Raw genomic sequence first — 22678 nt, 5'->3', positions numbered from 1 at the left:
ATATTTTAAAGTTAACTGCTGGTAAGTTGCAAAGCTACTATTATCCAAGACAAAAGATATAACTGGTGCAACAGAAAGCAGTGAAGATGAAAAAATGAGATCAACAGTACAGTATGATTTCATTAAGGAAAATAATAAAAATACGATGCTGGGAGAAGGTATCAAAATGACAATCATCAGCAGATAGAAATTGGGGCACAGTATAGGTGGACGCTATGACCTTACCTTCAGAGTGCAGATGAGGCGCAGCTGAACTAGACAGCTTCTGAGGTGCCATCATTGCCTCCAGTAACGGAAACCAGAGTGCCTATAATGGCAGAGGAAACCAAAGGAAAACAAAAGTACTCTGTTGTTTTTAAGAACAATTAACATCAGCTTAGTGTTTCACAGGTTGAAATGTACTTCTCACATACATTTGTTGGTAAAAATTAGAAAAGAAAAGATGGAACACTTGACTGGGAAGAGAAAAGACAGTAAAAAAAGCAAAGACCACAGCCAGAACAGATATCTTTACCATGCACCTTGGGAAAATAAGGAAGCTGAAGTTAAGTAAGTCTAGACCTTGGAACTGCAAATCTTCTGTGTCTCAGAAAAGGGTAGGTTCAAAGGAGCCAGAGCAGAGCCTCAGGCTATGTTCTTAAATGTTTCACTGACACAGTCTAAACAGCCCTGTGTACTGCAGAAGGGAATATAGAACTCTCCCACAACTACCATCCCCCCATTTCTCATCAACTATGTCAAGCAAGATAAATAAATACAGTTATCCAAAGTTTTCTCCTATATCAAGCATTATTTTGTTATTTCCTCAGTCATCACAGACTAAGAAGTGGAAGTTAACATTATTTCAGCTGACATTTCCAACCACATCATGACATAAATGAACAGATCTAACATTTATTTATTCCTATTACGTAGGGCACTGTATTAAATGCTTTACATACATTTTGTCGTTTCAATCTCATGATAACCTTATACAGTAAGCATTATCTTTACTGGAGATAAGATGCTGAAGCTTAGAGAAGTTGAGTAATTTGCCAATGATTATACACTGCCATATGTGCATCATATGTGTTCTTCCTAAGCCTTAGGAAAAATCTTCATCATCAAACAAATACATTTTAAAATTTCAAGCATATTTTCCTGTTGGGTAATGATTTACAAAGGCCTTATTGCACCCAGTATCTTGGGAGAAACCTATTCCTGCAAACATCCAAGAGGCATGAAAAAAAAGTCAGTATCGACAGAGCAGGACAAGCATGGTTAAGGGGACAGGCTAATGGTCCCGTGACTTTCCCATGGGGTGACCTTCCACTGAAGAGCTCTACAAGGAAGCCCTTACCTGTCCCCATTTGAGGTTTTCTAAGACCAGGATTTTATGTACTTTTTTTTTAACAGTATTTCTTCAAGTTCTTAAGATACTGGTTTTAACTATGTTGTATACTGGCAATTCTTTATTTTATTGAAATTTTAATTTATTTTATCTAGTATTTATGAATTTTTAATCTTGTATTTTATTCTTGGATGGCTTTACTTAGCTTTTGTTTTCGTTGCCTATTTCAGTTTGTTTTTACAACCACATCATTTATTTCTATGTATTTTTATAGTCTTTTAATTTAACTGTATATGGTATACCTAATTTTTACCTTTTGGTTTTTATATTTATAAATTTGATTTAAAATTTTTCTTATTTAATCCAGAAATTTTAGAAGAATTACCTTTTTAAAGGTTACTTTATTCTTGGTTTATAAATAGCAGACTGGGGGAAGGCATGGTTGCAGAGATAATAACCATGGGAAGTGTTCATACCCTAAACAGAGAAATTGTTCTTCTTCAATTAAATCTCCACATTAACCTAAAATATATGTTAGACAACACCTTTTAAATATTTTGTCTCTCTTGCTCTTTAATGTTGGTTCTTAAAATGTTAACTTGGATAAACTCTAAAAACCCACAGGCTAAAATAGCAATCCATGATAATGACAATCCTAACCCCTGAGAGCAACACAACTGAACCTGAATTACTTTCTCATGTTACATAATCAACAGCTTTCTTTTTCAGGGAATTATGTGCATAACAAAGCCATATTCTTTATTATATGCAATCACTGGACACTGGGGTAGATGGACATACAAAGTAGGACAGGTATAGATTCTACCTGGAAAAGGACTGACAACCCGACTTCCTTCAGTCTAACTTTAAGGAAATACTCCATGACATTAAATCTTCTGAAGAAACTTTTGGAAAGCGATATTACAGACAATTCATTATCAAGCTTTTGGATACTTCAAATTTTCTAGTTAGATTAGGGTCGGTGGCAACAGCTCTTGTTCTCACTCTCTCCAAACCAAAAACAAAGCAAAGAGGAACAAGGGAAACAACCATGAAAATCCCCCCAAATTAATGTTTGGTATTACATAAAATCAGTTCAGTATTTTCACAAAAATAATATTTACATAAAAACTAACATGCAATGTTTTTATTGTTGCTATAAATGTTGTTCAGAAAAGAAGCAAAAACCAATTGTTGGAGGGTCGGGGGGAGTAGAGAGTGGTGTGAGAAGCACATGTGTGTGTCTAAGAGAGGAAGAGACAGATTCCAACTCACATATATTTTTTAACAAAAAAAATACAGAATAAATTACCCTTTCACCACATCAAAGGAAGCCTTAGTCCTGTCTCTGATTAAGAGATAAGAGTTCAAATATAGTCAGAATAATCCCTAGAGTTCTGGAGGCATGAATTTTATATCTAATTCTACCATTAATATATGTGAATCTGGACATATTTCAGCTTATGTGAGCTGAAATGGCTCTATTTATAAAACATAATTGTCATTTTTCCTTAAATTTTCCATGAGAAGAAGGAAGAATATCAAATAGATGTTAGGGAGGAAACAGAAGGGTTGAAAAATATTTATGTATAAACATAGCTTTAGGGTTTCCCTGGTGGCGCAGTGGTTGAGAGTCTGCCTGCCGAAGCAGGGGACATGGGTTCATGTCCCGGTCCGGGAAAATCCCACATGCCGCGGAGCGGCTGGGCCCGTAAGCCATGGCCGCTGATCCTGTGCATCCGGAGCCTGTGCTCCGCAACGGGAGAGGCCACAGCAGTGAGAGGCCCGCGTACCACACACAAAAAAAAACCCCAAAACACAAAAAAACACATAGCTTTAATAGTTTTACCCATTTGTGTTTTTCTATCAAAATATAACCATGTCGGGCTTCCCTGGTGGCGCAGTGGTTGAGAATCCGCCTGCCGATGCAGGGGACACGGGTTCGTGCCCCGGTCCGGGAAGATCCCACATGCCGCAGAGCGGCTGGGCCCGTGAGCCATAGCGGCTGGGCCCGTGAGCCATGGCCGCTGAGCCTGTGCGTCCGGAGCCTGCGCTCCGCAATGGGAGAGGCCACAACAGTGAGAGGCCCGCGTACCACAAAAAAAAAAAAAAAAAAACAAGAATATAACCATGTCCAAATTCAGACAGTTAACCAAAAGATAAATGAAAATAAAAACTTAGGAATGGAAAAATCAGGGCAAAAGGAATGTTGTAAAGTCCATAATCCATTTAAATAAAGATTGAACAACTATGGGAACTGTGGATACAGAAAAGAATGTATTGTTAACCTTAATGAGGTAAAATAACATAACTAACTAAAATTCAGAGGGATGGAGAAGGGAGGCTGGAGCAAGTGTGTATGAGTTCACGTAAACTTCCTTACTGGTCAGACATCATACATATTATAAAAACCAAAATGTAATTATAAATGATACTTCTAATCTATTACAGATATTTAGATTTTTTTCAACTTCAGGGAGATTTATTAAGAGATAGAGTACTGAAGAACTATTTATTTGAATTTCAGAATTTCCTCGGTTTTACATAAGCTTCCTAAATGAGATTAAATATTATATTTTTAAAGCATTATTTGATTCAATTTTTCTAAAATTATTTTAACCTAGGTAGATAAAAAATATCTAGAGTGACATTCACCAAATGATAATGACGGTTATTTCTGGGTAATAAGATGGATACAGGGTAATTTTTTTAAACATCCCTCTGTGTAACTTTCTGTATTGCGGGATTTAAAAAAATAATGGGTATGTATCATTTCACTCAAAAAAGTTTTTTAAATAAAGAAACCACATCTATTATATAAATGTGTTTGTTATATACAATTTATATTCTAAAGGGTATTCAAAATTTATGACCTTAAAAAAACCCTTGACAAAAACATAAAGGAGAAATTTACCCATCTCATAAGAACAGAAACATACCAAGTTTATCATTTTCATTGGAACATGTATGGCAAACTATATATGAAAAATTTACCCTGCTTCCCATTTCAGAAGCCCAGGCAGTGGAAGGAGGCCAGGTGGTGTTAAGTCAGAGGCCAGAGCCTGGAGGGGCAGGCGCATTTATGCCATACATATCACACTGCTAACTTTACTTCTTAAAACTACTGCACAATTTAGCTGTCAAGTCGCATCTCGCCCCCTTGGTTTCTGCTTCATTGCTGTAACTCCCACCTGCCCCACGTGCTCTACTGTATCTCCTTCAGCTCTGCGTTCTCCCTTTTTGCAGTCTGGAATCTGTTACAGACGTGGTTCCAACCTTGGCTGCACAGTGGAATCATGTGGGAAGCCTTAAAACATACTGATGACTGCAGCCCAGCCCCAAAGACTTTAATTTAATTGATCTCAGGTACAGTCTGGGATTTTTCAAAACTCCCCATGTGACTCTTATGTGCGGCCAAGGTTGAGAAATACTATACCGCAGCCTTCTTGACCTTTATCAGCTTTCTCTGCATCCCTTGAGGCTTTTCCTCTAGTGCTTCACGCTCACCTTATCCACGGGGAATGGTACAGATGATAAATGGACGACACATCCACAGTACCACTACACGGAATACACAAAAACTCAGTCCAAAGAGAACAAGGACATCTAGTATTCACACACCTAAATTTTGCAGCACAGCCAAATCTAAGAATATAAAGCCTTTTGTGAGAACAAAGCAGACAGGCACTCCTCATAATAACTTTAGGAGTCTTATACTCCTGGGAGCACTGAACTCAGGTAGCTGAGAGGGCAGTGGAAATAGAATTAATTCCTAGTTTCAGACCAGAACAGATTTTTAAAAGCCTCTGTAGTCACTCTCCTACCTCTCTCTGCTGCTGGTTCAAATTATGTGAATTTCTCTGGCAAAGGGCAATTGTCTCCACCATGGTTTCTTCGACATTCTTCAGTGAGGGATCCTCTTTGGTATCTAGATTCAGAAAAACTGTTACATCACTCAAGGATATATTACTCATAATCTAAAAGCTTCTGTAAAAAATTAAACAATTTTTTCTCTGCATACTTTTAGTTTTCTATGATATAATCATGTATAAGACCTGATACCGAACTTCAGTAGATAAAAAGCAAGTAGTTCTTTGCAAGAGTTTTCCATATAAATGTCTTGACATTCCTAGGACATAGAAAGCACATCATACTTAGCATTTTAATATGCTTTAGCTATGGAAAATCCCCAACCATCTGTCTGTGGATTAGTTAACAGAAAGATTATCTTTTATCTTTTTTGCTCTACCATTTCTTCCTCTATTTCTTAAATGTATGTATTTCTTAAACGTATGTATTTCTTAAATGTATGTATTTCTCCAAGATACTATCTCAGGCTCTTTTCTTTTCATTTTTTTCAATAATTTCAGCCGCTCTTTTAATTCCTATGTCCTTGCTAATATATACACCTCCAGCCCTTATTCCTTTCATAATCTGCAGGTTGAATTTTCACCAGGCTCTAGGACGTCTATCTCTACATGGACATCCTGCAGTCACTTTGAACTTTGTATGTGCAAAACCCAACCCATTTTTCTTACTTCAAATGTGCTCCTCCCCCTACATTTCCAAACTAAGTTAATAGAACCATGACCTTTAAGTCAACCAGTTTATAAATCTTCACCATCTTTGATGCTTTCACCTGTACATTCAAATAAATTGTTAATTTTGTTAATTCTACTTCCACACTCTCATATACCCACTACTCTACCCGAGTGGAGCCCTTCATCACCTTGTTTGCACTACTGCAGCAGCCTCTAAATTAACTTTTGACTTCCAAATCTTGCCTTCCTCATTCCCTTTTTTTTTTTTTTTTTTTTTTTGCGGTACGCAGGCCTCTCACTGTTGTGGCCTCTCCCCTTGCGGAGCACAGGCTCCGGACGCGCAGGCTCAGCGGCCATGGCTCACGGGCCCAGCCGCTCTGCGGCATGTGGGATCTTCCCGGACCAGGGCACGAACCCGTGTCCCCTGCATCGACAGGCGGACTCCCAACCACTGCGCCACCAGGGAAGCCCCCTCATTCCCTTTTATACTGTCACTACAGTTCTCTTAAGCATAAGTCCAAACATATGAGTCTCATGCACAAAAACTATCAAAGACTTCTAATTTTTACAAAGAGAATGTCAATAAACCTCTGATCCTAAGTAAACACAGTAAACATCCTGGTGCATCTTCCCACCCTCGGTGCTCTTACACCAGATTATTTCCTCCTCCCCAAGGTTACTAGCCAGGCACTTTCATGCTCATGTTCTCCTCAGCCCAGAAGACCCTTTCCTTGCTTTTGTCTATCAAATTCCTATTCATCGTTCCAATCGTGATTACTTCAAAGGTCACATCTTCCACAAAAGAATCTTAGTTACAGGTAGTTCCCCAATTTTCCACAACCCTTTGCCACTCTCACTGTACCACTTTTATAGTATTTGATTCTACATGCATTAGAGGTTTTTATTTACATATCTGTCTCCTTCAAGAAACCGTAGCTCTTTGGGTGAGGACTGTGTTTTAGCCATTTGTGTATCACCCACAGAAACTAGCCCTGTGTTGTGCAATTACCAAATCCTTCAAAATTCTTAAGCACACTGTCAAAATTGAATCTGACAGTAAATGGTAGTTATGAGACTATTACTGAGAAATTTACCTTCATTGGAATTCAAGGAATTGGTTTCCCTACACATATCACCTGCAAATTACTGTAGTGATTTGGCGGAAACTTTCTTCTTACTTTTCCCACAATCCTTCATGTAATGTCTATAAAAATTATTCTCATAACAGTAAATTGAAAGAGAAAAATGCCATAAATGCAACAAATTTAACAGTCAAATTGACTGAACATATACTAAAGCACAAAAACAATAATTAAATGTTTAGTTGGACTAAATATAGAAAAGTCAACCAACTGTTATGGAAGTTCCAAAAACAAATAATATATGGAGAATTAGGGTAAAGGTGTTTAGGGGAATGTGTGGGCTAAGGGGTCCAAGAAATGTGTTAGTGGGTTAAAAAGGTAAAACAATCTAAAAATCACCTATCAAGTGTTTCTCTGAACTCTGGGAGGGATATTTTGAAAATGTCAAGTAATAGGAAAACAAATAATCCAATTCAAAAGTGGACAAAGGATATTAATAGACATTTCTCCAAAGAAGATATAGAAATGGCCAATAAGTCTAAGAAAAGATGCTCAGCATCACCAATCATTAGGGAAATGCAAATCAAAACCACAATGAGATGCTACTTCACACTCATTAGGATGGCTACTACCACGAAAACAGAAAATAAAAGTGTTAGTGAAGATGTGGAGAATTTGGAACCCTTGTGCATTGCTGGTAAGAATGTAAAATGATATTGCCATTACGGAAAATGGTATAGTGGTTCCTCAAAAAATTAAAAATAGAATTACCATTTAACTCAGTAATCCCACTTCTGGGTATACACCAAGAAGAACTGAAAGTAGGGACTCAAAAAGATATTTCTACACCCATGTTCATAGCAGCATTATTCACAATAGTCAAAAGGTGGAAGCAACCAAGTGCCCATTGATAAATGAATGGTAAAACAAAATGTAGTACATACATAAAATAGAATATTATTCAGTCTTAGAAATGAATGAAATTCTGCATGTGCTACAACATGGATAAATCCTGAAGACTTTATGCTAAGTGTAATAAGCTAGACACAAAAGGACAATTACTGTTTGATTCCACTTATGAGATACATAGTGTAATCAAATTCAAATTCATCAAGTCAGAAAGTAGAATGGTGGTTACCAGGGGCTGGGTGGGGAGGAGGGAATTACAAGTAATTATCTAATGGGTACAGAGTTTCAGTTTGGGATGCTGAAAAGGTTCTGGAGATGGATGGTGGTGATTATTGCACAATGATGTGAATGTACTTATTGCCAATGAACTGTAAACTTAAAAATGGTTGAAATGGTGAATTTTATGTTATGTTTATTTTACCACACTTTTACAAAATAACTTTTTTTAGTATCAAGGAATATAATAAGAATTACATATCTATCTGTGACAAAGCCATTCAAGATTTTAAACTGTTTCAAGTTTTACTGCTTTCTGCTAAAATTATATAAATTCAATACAGAAACACTGGTTATTACTTACTGATTAGAAGCTCTGCTTTGCTGTTGTTCAGCAGATTATAGTAATTTTTAAGATGTTACTTATGTACCTCATTTATAATAACCAAAACATAAGTACAGAAATATAACTAAAAAATTAATCAATACCAGTGAAGACTGCCTACTTTTCTGTCCAATGACCTCTACTGACAATTAGCACTGCAAAACTACAGTGGTTTATATTACTTCCTATTATGAGCCCTTGAAAACAAGCCAAAATTGGGATCAATGTCAGATAAACAGTAACATGCAGATCAATGTGATTATTACTTAATAAATACAGTTTATCATTTAATATCTTTTAAAACATGGGGCCCATGGAAAAAGAAATTGTAAATTACACTCGAGAACTTACTTTCATCTTGATGTGTTATCTCTTGAAGTTTGCTTTGTAGTCTCTAGGAGGTAAAAGGAACACTTTATATTTCTAATCCACCAATACCTGAATTACCATATTTTAAAGGTAAACTCCAAGAAACAACAAGGTTATTAAGAATGATCTCTGCCATTCAGAAGAGAATTGTTGTGTATATAGAAAGCACAGGGCTTCCCTAGTGGCGCAGTGGTTAAGAATCCGCCTGCCAATGCAGGGGACACGGGCTCAAGCCCTGGTCCGGGAGGATCCCACATGCCGTGCAGCAACTAAGCCCGTGCGCCACAACTACTGAGCCTGTGCTCTAGAGCCCGCAAGCCGCAACTACTAAGCCTTGGGATTAGTATCATGTGGCATACTGGTGTATCATGACATGCATGACAAAAATATTTAAAGATAAAATGTACAAAAAAATGTACTGTTGTCTGCAGGTTACTTTGAAACTTAAGAAACTAAGATGGATTGACAAAAACTTACACAATGCTGTATGTCAATTTTATCTCACGAAGAAAAGATGGATTGATAAATGGGTATAGGGCTAGACAGAAACATGACAAAGCAAATACAGTAAAATGTTACCTTTAGCATTATTAAGAAGGCACCATGAATATCTCCTTTCTTTTCTAATAGATAAGCAGTGACTTCATGAAGTTGATACTTCTGGGTAATCTAGGAAAAAAGAAAAGATAAAGCTTTTTTGCTCAAAAATCTTGTTTGTGGAGTCAGAAGATCCTAATAAGGATGAAAAAAAAAACCCATGATAATAAATAGTGAATTCATACCCTAGTAGTATGCTACTTTACAGTATAACATGCAAATATTTGACTTTCTAGTCTTAGAGTGGCCCATTTGGGACTCTGACTGAACCAAGATCACTTTTTTTTTTCACTTATTTATTTACAAAGTTGTTATGCACCTGAATGAGGTATATCCATTGCACAAAAGGCAACATGTATACCTAAATAGGAATAATATACACCAGAAATTGATAAGTGTAATTATTCACAAAATATTTAAGACAAAATGACAATGAAAACTCTATATATTAGCTTGTGGGATCTTAATGAAAATTAAAAAACTAAGAGTTTCTAATAAGTAAAAAAGAAATGCCAGTTAAGCTAAGGTAAAAGAAAGAATATAAGTACAGAAACGAATGTCATGGAAAGAAATAACAGAGAAACAATAGCGAGGTTTAAAAGAAAATCCTAAATTAGTCTTTTTTTTTAACATCTTTATTGGAGTATAACTGTTTTACAATAGTGTGTTAGTTTTTCCTTTACAACAAAGTGAATCAGTTATACATATACATATGTTCCCATATCTCTTCCCTCTTGCGTCTTCCTCCCTCCCATCCTCCCTATCCCAACCCTCTAGGTGGTCACAAACTACCTAGCTAAATTAGTCTTTGAAAAGACTAACAACATAGAATAAAACTTTCTTAGAAGTAAGAAAAAAAGAGAGGCACAAATAATATATTATAGGTTAACAGATCAAAGGAGGAAAACATGTGATCATCTCAACAAATGCAGAAAAAGTATTTAGTAAAATGCAGCACCCATTTTTGACAAAAATTAAAACAATACAAAACACTCTAACCCAAACTGGTAATGGCACTTTTTTAATTTAATAAAAATTATCTATCAAAATACAACAATAAACACCACATTTAACATAAAATGTTAGACACATCCCCTTTTAAATCAGAAACAAGGAGAGAATGCATACTATCACTGCCTCTGTTCAATAATATCCCAGAGCTCCTAGATATCTGATGAGGGAATGAGAAAAGTTTAAGATTGGAAAGAAAGAAAAAAAACTACCATTATTCTCAGAAAAAATTATTGTCATAAAAAAATCTAGAAAATATTTGAACAAAAAAAGAATTCAGCCTGGTTGCTAGATATAAGACACTGAACAAAAATTAATAACATATACCAGCAGTAACCAATTTTTAAAAAGTCATTTCAAAAAATTTCCTTTTAGAAATTTCATTTCTAATGAGCCTGAGTAAACATGGAGGGAGTGGAGCCCACCTCACACCATGGCCCTGCATCTAGCCAGAGCAGAGAGAGCCACTGCAGGTACTAGTATGCATGCCTGTACTTGGGAGGGAGCAGAGGCTGCTTAGAGTATAACCCTTCCTCCAGCCACATCAGAGACTGTCACTGCCTGCACACAAATATGTGCAAGCACTAGGGAAGGAGTGGAATCAACTCAGGCCCTTGTCCTGCCTCCAGCTAGGGTAGAGACTGCCATTGCTGGTAGAACTGCACAAAGGTAGAAGTGGAACCAGCTTACTAGTGTGGTACCTACTGCTCTGGCCCTGACCCTGCCTCTACCCAATGTGTGCATACCAGGGAAGAAGTGGAACAAGTTTAGAAGTTCAGCCCCAAACCCTTAGGTCCCAGCCATATCCCAAACAATGGTGAACACCACCATCACACTGGGAAGAAGCCCAACTCGCTCAAAGATCCTGCTCCAGACCCTTAGGCCTTGGCTCCACCCCTAATAGGGCAGTGACGCTAGCCCTACATGCCAGCAATACAGTGCCTTGTAGCACATAACAGGGAAAGATGCAGCCTACGCTCACTTTAAAATCAGCTCTTCCACCAATGCCACTGGGGACAAGCAGAATTCATAGGGATGCTCCCACATATGGACATGCCTTCAAGACTGGGATATGGAACTGTTTCACATAATCTCACACAGAAGAACAGAGAATGTCAAGCAAGATATAAAAAGAGAGGAATATGTTTCAGATGAAAGAAAAAGGTAAATTCATTAAGGGGATGGGAAATAAATTTAAAAAGTGATAAATAATTTACCTGGAAAGAGTTCAAAGCATTAGTAATAAAATGTTAACTGAACATGGGAAAATAATAGATGAACACAATGATAACTGCAAGAAAGAAATAGAAAATATAAAAAAGAATGATCAAAGCTTAAGAATACAATAACTGAAATTTAAAATACACAAGAAGGAGTTAACAACAGAATGAAAAGTAAGTTAAAATTGACACGAGTGAAATACAAAGAACCATAAGAGACTATTACAAACAACTATATGCCAATAAAATGTATAACCTAGAAGAAATGGACAAATTCTTAGAAAGATACAACCATCCAAGACTGAACGAGGAAGAAATAGATAATATGAACAAACAAATCACAAGTACTGAAATTGAAACAGTGATTTTAAAACTTCCCAACTGAAGTCTAGGTCCCAGTGGCTTCACAGGTGAATTCCATCAAACACTTAGAGAAGAATTAACACCTATCCTTCTGAAACTCTTCCAAAATACTGCAGAGCTCATTCCATGAGGCCCCCATCAACCTGATACCAAAACCAGACAAAGATACCACAAAAAAAGAAAATTACAGGCGAATACCACTGATGAACATAGACGTAAAAATACTCAAGAAAATACTAGCAAACTGAATCCAACAATACATTAAAAGGATCATACACTATGATCAAGTGGGATTTATCTCAGGGATGCAAGGATTCTTCAATATCCACAAATTAATCAATGTGATACACCACATTAACAAACTGAAGAATAAAAACCATATGATCGGGACTTCCCTGGTGGTGAAGTGGTTAAGAATCCACCTGCCAATGCAGAGGACATGGGTTCGAGCCCTTGTCCAGGAAGATTCCACATGCTGTGGAGTACCTAAGCCCATGTGCCACAACTACTGAGCCTGAGCCCACAAGCCACAACTACTGAGCCTGCGTGCCACAACTACTGAAACCCACGCACCTAGCGTGCTCCACAGGGAGAAGCCACCACAATGAGAAGCTCACGAACCGCGACGAAGAGTGGCCTCCACTCACCACAACTAGAGAAAGCCCACGGCGCAGCCACGAAGACCCAACACAGCCAAAAATAAATAAATAACCATATGATCATCTCAATAGGTGCAGAAAAAACTTTTGACAAAATTCAACGCCCATTTATGATAAAAAAAAAAAAAACTCTCTAGAAAGTGGGCATAGAGGGCACTTACCTCAACATAATAAAGGACATACATGAAAACCACACAGCTAACATCATTATCAATGGTGAAAAGCTGAAAGTGTTCCCTCTAAGATCAGGAACAAGGCAAGGATAACCACTGTCAACACTTTTATTCAACAAGTTTTGGAAGTCCTAGCCACAGCAATCAGAGAAGAAAAAAAGAAATAAAAATAATTCAAATTGGAAAAGAAGAAATAAGACCATCACTGTTTGCAGATGAAATGATACTATTCATAGAAAATCCTAAAGATGCTACCAGAAAACTATTAGAATGCATCAATGAATTTGGTTAAGTTGCAGGATACAAAATTAATACACAGAAATCTTTTGCATTCTTATACATAACAATGAAAGATCAGAAAGAGAAATAAAGGAAAGAATCTCATTTACCATCACATCAAAAAGAATAAAATAACTAGGAATAAACCTACCTAAGAAGTCAAAAGACCTATACTCTGAAAACTATAAGATGCTGATGAAAGAAATCAAAGATGACACAAACAGTTGGAAAGATATATCATGTTCTTGGATTGAAAGAATCAATACTGTCAAAATGACTATACTACCCAAGGCAATCTACATATTTAATGCAATCCCTTTCAATTTACCAATGGCATTTTTCACAGAACTAGAACAAAAAAATATAAAATTTATATGGAAACACAAAAGACCCCAAAGAGCCAAAGCAATACTGAGAAAGAAAAACGAAGCTGGAGGAATCAGACTCACTGACTTCAGACTACAGTACAAAACAAATCAAAACAGTATCGCAGATCAATGGAATAGGATAGAAAGCCCAGAAATAAACCCATGCACATATGGTCAATTAATCTACAACAAAGGAGGCTAGACTATACAATGGACAAGACATTCTCTTCAGGAAGTGATGCTGGGAAAACTGGACAGCTACATGTAAAAGAATGAAATTAGAACATTCTCTAACACCATACACAAAAATAAACTCAAAGTGGATCAAAGACCTAAATGTAAGACCAGACACTATAAAACTCTTACAGGAAAACATAGGCAGGACACTCTTTGATATAAATCTTAGCAATATTTTTTTGGATCCGTCTCTTAGAGTGATGGAAACGAAAACAAAAATAAACAAATGGGACCTAATTAAACTTAAAAGCTTCTGCACAGTAAAGGAAACCATAAACAAAGCAAAAAGACAACCCACAGAATGAGAGAAAATATTTGCAAACAAAGTGACTGACAAAGGATTAATCTCCAAAACCTACAAACAGCTCATGCGGCTCTATGTCAAAAAAACAAACAACCCAATCAAAAAAGGGCAGAAGACCGAAACAGAGATTTCTCCAAAGAAGACACACAGATCCAAAAAAGCTCATGAAAAGATGCTCAACATCATTAATTACCAGAGAAATGCAAATCAAAACTACAATGAGGTATCACCTCACATAGCTTAGAATGGCTATCATCAAAAAGTCTACAAACGATAAATGCTGGAGAAGGTGTGGAGAAAAGGGAACCCTCCTACACTGTTGGTGAGAATGTAAATTGGTACAACTGCTATGGAGAACAATATGGAAATTCCTTAAAGAACCAAAAATAGAACTACCATATAATCCAGCAATCCCACTCCTGGGCATATATCCTGAGAAAAACATAATCTAAAAAGATACATGCACCCCAAAGTTCGTTGCAGAGCTTTTTACAATAACCAAGATATGGAAGCAATCTAAAAGTCCATTGATAGAGGAATGGATAAAGAAGATGTGATACATATATACAATGGAATATTACTCAGCCATAAAAACGAATGAAATACTGCCATTTGTAGAAGCATGGGTGGACCTAGATATTATCATACTAAGTGAAGTAAGTCAGACAGAGAAAGACAAATATCATACAATGTCACTCATATGTGGAGTCTAACTAGAAAATGATACAAATGAACTTATTTATAAAACAGAAACACTCAGAGACTTCGAAAACAAACTTATGGTTACCAAAGGGGAAATGTGGGGCGTTGTGGGGGGATAAATCAGGAGCTTGGGATTAACACATACACACTACCATACATAAAACAGATAACCAACAAGGGCCTACTGTATGACACAGGGAACTCTACTCAATATTCTGTGATATTAATAACCTATATGAGAAAAGAATCTAAAAAAGAATGAATACATGTATATGTATAAATGAATCACTTTGCTGTACATCTGAAACTAACACAACATTGAAATCAACTATATTCCAATAAGTTTTTTTTTAATTTCCTTTTACAATGTTAACAAAAAGTATCTAAGAACAAATTGAGGAAAATGTGCAAGAGCCTTATGTAAAATATTATATTTTATAACTTTAGTTATAAAACCTCACCAAAGTGGGTAAAAGGCATTTCAAAAAGACAACCATGACATCTTATGTTATGTGAAGACCATAACATGTCAATCCTCCCTGAATTAATCTATAAATTCAATGTAGTTTTCATCAAAATCCCAGAAGAATATGTTATTTTTATAGGAATGTGACAATGTGATTCCTAATTTGATATGAAATAGTAAGAGGCCAAGAGTAGCCAAAGAATTTTAAAGAAAAAGAATGAGGAAGGAAGACTCTTCTTCCAAATAATAAACCTTATTTTAAAGCTGTATTAATTAAAATATGTGTTGTGGGTATAGGGAAAGACAAATGACCAAAAGAACAGAACAGAATTCACAAAAAGATCTATGTATATTTGGGAGTTTGGTGTACAGCAGTATGGCATTACAAATAAGTGAAGAAAGGACAAGAAAATGCCACATGGACCATTAGCCATCCACATGGAAAAAATATATAAATCCCTCTCTTGATCTGTTTACAAAAATAAATTCCAGATGGATTAAAAGCCTAAATGAAAAAAGCCAAACTATAAAACTCATATAAGAGGATATCCTTAATGCCATTAAATTAGGAAAGGAAATAAAAGTCACACACACAAAATTTTAATGTTAAAGGAAAAGACTGATAAAATAGAAGTCACTAAAAACCAAGTTAAAAGACATGCCATAATAGACTGGAAGAAGGCATCTCCGACATATAAAATCAGCAAAGGACTAGAGATCCAAAAATTAGAAAGAACTTCTAGAAATCAGTAACAGAAGGGCAAAACCTCAATAGGAAACTGGGCAAATGATATGAATAGATAATTCAGAGAAAAGAAAACCCAAAGTGTCATTAAAGATATGGAAAGATATGCAATGTCATGAGTAAGCAATGATAATCAACACACTGGCAAAAATTAAGAAGTCTAAAAATACTAGAAATCAGCAAGGATGTGGAAAAACAGCAAATTTCAAATACTGATGATGAGACTAGAAACAAATAAGAAATCAACTTGGCAATATGAATAGAATTAAGCTACTCTATTGTCTAAAGAATTCCACTTCCAGGCATAATACTTAGAGAAATCTCAGATGGGCATAAAGAAGGTATGTACAAAGATGTCCAAAGTAGCACTGTTTATAATAGCAAAAGATTGGAAACACTCTGAATGTCTGTGAATAGGAAAATATATAAACTGAGGCACAGTCTTTCAATAGACTATTATACGATCATTAAAATGAATGAACTAGAGCTATATGTATTAAAAACTGATATATAAAAAATTAATAAAAAAGCAATTTGCAATAGGATATTACTGTATGATACCATTAATACAAATTTTAAAAACATACAGAACTGTACTTTGTGTTTTATAGGTAAATTAATATACAGGAAACTTTTTTTAAATGGATGGGAAGGATAAACTTCCCATCTTCAGGTTGGCGGTAACCTCAGGCAAGACATACAGATAAAGGATGCTTTATTTCTAAAACAAACAACAAAGATCTGAAGCCAGTATGGCAAAACATTAACATATATAAAGTTGGGTTGGTGGGAATATATGTACCCATTTTGCACATTTCTATGTATTTTGAAATATTTTATAATTAAAAAAATTTTAATTGCGTGGGCAGTTTAGGACATGGATGCAGAAAATACGGGTTACTGTTTCATGAGTATTGATAGCAACAATATAAAGGTAGCTTAAAAACAAATTTTAAACTTAAACAGGGAACATACTAGCCTCTTATGGTAGATTAGAATATGTGTGTATGTATACGTATGTACATATGTGCATACACACACACACACACACACACATTCATTTCCATTTGGAAACAGGAGAAAACAAGGGAAGAGAATCAAGGCAATGACTGTGAATTGCCTTCTAGCCTAGTAAGTCACATGGCACAACAGGACTATCTAAGCATCAGTGCCTGCAAGTAAGAGCTTGGTTTTTCCCTCTTAATATTTTTACTGTATTCCTTTTTCTATGTTTATCCTGTTGGCTAGAATGCCTGTAAAACTTGATGAATAACAATGATGGACATGTGCTGTTTCTGACTTTACCAGAATAAACAGAGAGGCAATAACATAGCAATGCAGAGCATGCACAATGGAGTCAAACTATCTGGGTTCAATCTCTGGTGCTAGCACTTACTAGGTATAAACTTAGCCAACTGATTTAATATATGAATCTCCCTGTGCTCATCTGTAAAATGGTGAGCAATAAAGAAAAGTTTACTCTTGCCTTCTCTACATTACTGGTCTTACCTGAATAGTTTCTTCTAGGCGGTAGCACTCAAGGACTTGCAGTGTCTCTATAACCTGGTTTGGGTTGAACTGACACAACAGCTCAATGAACTGCTCTGTAATACAAGGAGATATCTGCAGCAATTCTTGATTTACATGAATACCTTCCCTGAAAACAGAAAAGGCAAGACAGTAGCATTATTTAATCATACCATAATTAAAGCTACAGGTAAAAAGTATGTTACCTTAAAACCAAGACTACCTTTTGATCAAGTAAAATCATGAATTAAAAGTCTTAATGTTACTTAGGTTATTAAGGTGAATTATACACTGCATCAGAAACATTCTAAATCACAGTATTTCTCGATTTACATTGAATAATTAAGGAAATGATATTCAGTTGAGGCTCCTCTAAATCATACCTGAAGTTGTACTGTTGCTCTAAAAGAAACAAAGATGACTCAATTTAGTTTAAACAATTTGATCCATGAGTAACTATATATAATAAGTGATCTTTTAGTCTCAACAACTGTCCCTACTAAACTTTCCTTATAGCACCAATCACATCATGTTGTAATTACTTCTTCAATTATCTGTCTTCTCTAAAAGACTATAAATTCTGTGAGGGTAGGCACCAGTACTTTCTCACTAATGAATTCTTAAAGCCTACAACAGTGTCTTCCATGTAGCAAGGGCTAATTATTTGGTTGTTGTTAAAACAAGTAAATGGATGAATAGTAGGATATACAAAATTTATGGTTCATTTGCCTTGTATGCCAGCCACTCACAAAGCCCACTATTCATAATGCCTACACAAAAGCTGCGGGAGCATTAGTTTTACCATGGTGGACACTACTGGAACCATTTAGAAAAATCAACTGCAGTTCATTGGAGATATAAGAATCATCTTCTCTCTACCTTCAAAAGAAGTCAGTTCCTTCTGGGAGTCCTACCTTCTCTTCAGAATTCCTCAACTAAAGCTCCTTATATAAAGAACTGGAATGGCATTAATAACATACAAAAAATTGTTACAAAAACTCCCTACAAAGAAAAGTCCAGGACCAGATGGCTTCACTGGGAAATTCTATCAAATATACAAAGAAGAACTTAGACCGATCCTTCTCAAACTCTTCCAAAAGACTGAAGAGGAAGGAACACTCCCAAAGACATTCTATGAAGCCACCATCACCCTGATACCAAAACCAGACAAAGACAGTACCAAAAAAGAAAATTAAAGGCCAATATCTTTGGTGATTATAGATGCAAAAACTCAACAAATATTAGCAAATCGAATCCAACAACACATAAAAAAGGTCATACACCATGACCAAGTTGGTTTCATCCCAGGGTCCCAAGGATGGTTCAACACATGCAAATCATCAATGTGATACACCACATCAACAAAAACTACATGATCACCTTAACAGATACAGAAAAAGCCTTTGACAAAATTCAACAGCCATTCATGATAAAAACCCTTACAAAATGGGTATAGAGGGAACATATCTCAACATAATAAAAGCTATTTATGACAAACTCACAGCCAATATAATACTCAACAGTGAAGAGCTGAAAGCCTTCCCACTAAAATCTGGAACAAGGATGCCCACTCTCCAGGGACATATATACACTACCAAATATAAATTAGATAGCTAGTGGGAAGCTGCCGCATAGCACAGGGAGATCACCTCTGTGCTTTGTGACCACCTAGAGGGGTGGGATAGGGAGGGTGGGAGGGAGGGTGACGCAAGAGGGAAGAGATATGGAAACATATGTATATGTATAACTGATTCACTGTGTTGTAAAGGAGAAACTAACACACTATTGTAAAACAGTTATACTCCAATAAAGATGTTAAAAAAAAAAAAAGATGCCCACTCTCACCACTTCTCTTCAACATAGTACTGGAAGTCCTAGCCACAGCAATCACACAAGAAAAAGGAATAAAAGGTATTCAAATTGGTAGGGAAGAGGTAAAACTGTCACTGTATGCAGATAAAATAGTTTTCTACTATATGTAGAAAACCCTAAAGACTCCACACAACAACTACTAGAACTGATAAATGAATTCAGCATAAAGGGAATGTAAAAAAATAATACCTTTTAAAATTGCATCATAAATAAATAAAATATTCAGGAATAAACCCCGCCAAGGAGGTGAAAGACTTACATGCTGAGGACTACAAAACATTAATAAAGGAAATTAAAGATGATTCAAAGAAATGGAAAGATATTCCATGCTCTTGGACTGGAAGAATCAGTACTGTTAAAATGGCAATACTACCCAAAGCAATCTACAGATTTAATGTGATCCCTATGAAACTACCCATGACATTTTTCTTTTTGTTGTTGTTGTAGTTGTTGTTGTTGTTTTGCAGTACACGGGCCTCTCACTGTTGTGGCCTCTCCCGTTGCGGAGCACAGGCTCTGGATGCACAGGCTCATGGGCCTAGCCACTCTGTGGCATGTGGGATCTTCCCGGACCAGGGCACAAACCTGTGTCCCCTGCATCGGCAGGTGGACTCTCAACCACTGCGCCACCAGGGAAGCCCACCCATGACATTTTTCACAAAACTAGAACAAATAAATCTAAAATTTATATGGAACCATAGAAGACCCAGAATTGCCAAGGCAATCCTGAGGAGGAATCACCCTCCCAGACTTCAGATAATACTACAAAGCTTCAGTAATCAAAACAGTGTGGTAGTGGCGCAAAAACAGACATAGAGATCAATGGAACAGAACAGAGACCCCCAAAAATAAACCCACACACCTCTGGTCAATTAATGTTCAACAAAGGAGGCCAAAAAATAAAATGTGAAAAAGACAGTCTCTTCAGCAAGTGGTGCTGGGAAAGTTGAACAGCTGCATGTAAATCAAAGAAGTCAGAACATACCCTCATGCCATGCACAAAAATAAGCTCAAAATGGCTTAAAGACTTAAATTCAAGACGAGACACCATAAAACTCCTAGAAGAGATCATAGACAAAACATTCCCTGACATAAATTGTACCAATGTTTTCTTAGGTCAGTCTCCCAAGGCAATAGAAATAAAATTTAAAATAAACAAATGGGACCTAATCAAACTTACAAGCTTTTACACAGCAAATGAAACCATAAACAAAAGGAAAAGAAAACCTACAGAATGGGAGAAAATATTTGTGAAGGATGGGACCGACAAGGGCTTAATTCCCAAAATATACAAACAGCTCATACAACTCAACAACAAAAGAACAAACAACACAATCGAAAAACAGGAAGTCAACCACTAGAAAAAGTCTTTTAAAAGAAGTATAATTAATATGCTTTGAGAGACAAAAAATGGAATCATATACACAACACTCAGTTAAAGTCAGAGGAGGCATAAAAATAGTAGGAAACAAACAAAAAGAAACCAAAAACAAGGGTGATGAATAAAAAATAGTATAAACAGAAGAAACGGTAGGATTTTGTAAAAGCCACAAACTACCTTAATATGTGTCCTTTTCATTGTAAATAGAAAAAATATGGGTATTTGGAAAGATTTCTTTAAATATCAATGAAGCAAAGTTTTTGAAACTTTAGTTTGCAGCACTCACATGCCAGTTTTCATTGTTTCAGAAATTCTAAAAGCAAAGAGCAGACCGCTCCAAACTCCTAACAATTGCTCTCATTTTTATTATTAATGTATCAATCTAAATTTCTATTATTAACTAAGCAATTAGTGGGGGCAAAGAATATGGTGAGCATTAAGCTACCTACATCTAACCACATCATCTGATCATCATTCAATCATACACACAAACAGTATGTGTGCATACCATTTAATGTTATGTATTTTTCCAGTTTAGCATTATTTAAACATTCACATTGCCATGTTTGCCAATTTGGTATTTAATTATGTTCATATACTTTACCATTTATATAGCTATCTCCCCCATCTACTTTTTTAAAGTTTTTTCACTATATAAATGTTAATATGGATATTTCAATATTAACTACCTTTTTCTTATGTTATTTCCTTAAAACATATTTTCCAAAATGGAATCACTGGATCAAAGCACATGTACAACCTTAGAGCTCTTAATACATATAGATAAAACTATGAAAAGAAAGAAAACAAAGTGGACTAAAAGGGAGGAACACATATTCAAAGGGTGGGCAGAACAACCCTGTGTACTGTATCCCATGAACAAAAAGTTCACTACTACTGAGGAATAAAGGGGAAAAGAGAAATGGCAGGATGGAAGAAAATTAAGCTGAACCGATATGCCTGAATAAGATCAAGAGGGGTCTTTTACACCATAAGGAGTTCAGATTTTACCTTGGATAATGGAAACTAAAAGAACTTTGAGAAGGGGAAAGGGAACACTATCATTATTTGCCTATTTGAAAATGGAAGTAGAAGAATTAAGAAGGCTGGTTAGGAGACCAGCAAAAAAGACCAGAAGAGAGATACTGAGGACCTGAGCCAGGGCAGAGGGGGTGGACAAGAGAAGGACTCACATGTAAGAGATATACAAGAGGTACATTTTGATGACTGACTGGTTCTGTGTGGTGTGGCTGAGAAGGTGCAGTGGAGTTGGTAAAGGAAAGTTAAAAATTCATCATCACACAAAGGATTTTATTTAAGACACTTATAGAGCAATTGCCTCTGAAGGCAGGGTCCCACCTTATTCACCATTTTATCTCCCATGCCTGTCACAGTGCTTAGTATGCTGTAGTTACTCAGTAAATTTTTAAATGAAATAAATGGGTGGATACAGCCATTTGCTAAGAGAGAAGATAAAAGTAGGAGGAACAGGTTCAGACTGAAAAAAGTGAGTATAATTTTGAGCCATTTCAACCTCTCACACATTGCTTAGCAGATAGCAATCTCATTATAAAGAATTATTAAATTAAGGAATAAAGATATTAATGCATGTAAACTACCTATCCATCCATCCATTTACCTAAAAGATTAGTAGATGATGATGTGTTAGGATTCAGAAGGTTGAATTTGAGCTGCTGGCAAAAATACTAACAAAGATAACGATATCTGGTGGTGGGCCAAGCAGACAGGCACTCACTGAGGTAGGAATGCATTTTTATATGTCAAAGTTCATGAATATATATAATGTTCTATTTTTTTAACTTTGAAATACGCTATTTCAACACTGTATCAATATCTTAAAATATCCCTTCAAAATTATCCACAGAAACAGAGACAGATTCAATTTAAATCCAATGTATAATCATTTCCATAATCTATGTTT

General features: G+C 36.0%; 1 protein-coding gene across 5 annotated transcripts in view; it reads right to left on the bottom strand.

The window, feature by feature from the left end:
- VPS8 (VPS8 subunit of CORVET complex) overlaps window positions 1–22678 on the bottom strand; it is a 310442-nt gene that overhangs the window by 108708 nt on the left and 179056 nt on the right. For all 5 annotated transcript variants that reach the window (XM_067034155.1, XM_067034154.1, XM_067034156.1 and 2 more), the window contains 5 exons: window positions 17466–17613; window positions 9412–9501; window positions 8815–8857; window positions 5155–5258; window positions 226–307 (listed from right to left, as the gene is read on the bottom strand). In XM_067034155.1, coding sequence (XP_066890256.1) covers window positions 226–307; window positions 5155–5258; window positions 8815–8857; window positions 9412–9501; window positions 17466–17613 — 467 coding nt within the window. The remainder of the gene's footprint in view (window positions 1–225; window positions 308–5154; window positions 5259–8814; window positions 8858–9411; window positions 9502–17465; window positions 17614–22678) is intronic.

Source organism: Kogia breviceps, chromosome 5 (assembly GCF_026419965.1).
Source record: "Kogia breviceps isolate mKogBre1 chromosome 5, mKogBre1 haplotype 1, whole genome shotgun sequence".
Lineage (NCBI taxonomy): Eukaryota > Metazoa > Chordata > Mammalia > Artiodactyla > Physeteridae > Kogia > Kogia breviceps.
The sequence above is the reverse complement of the archived record's forward strand: the minus strand, read 5'-3'. Positions and strand labels throughout refer to the sequence as shown.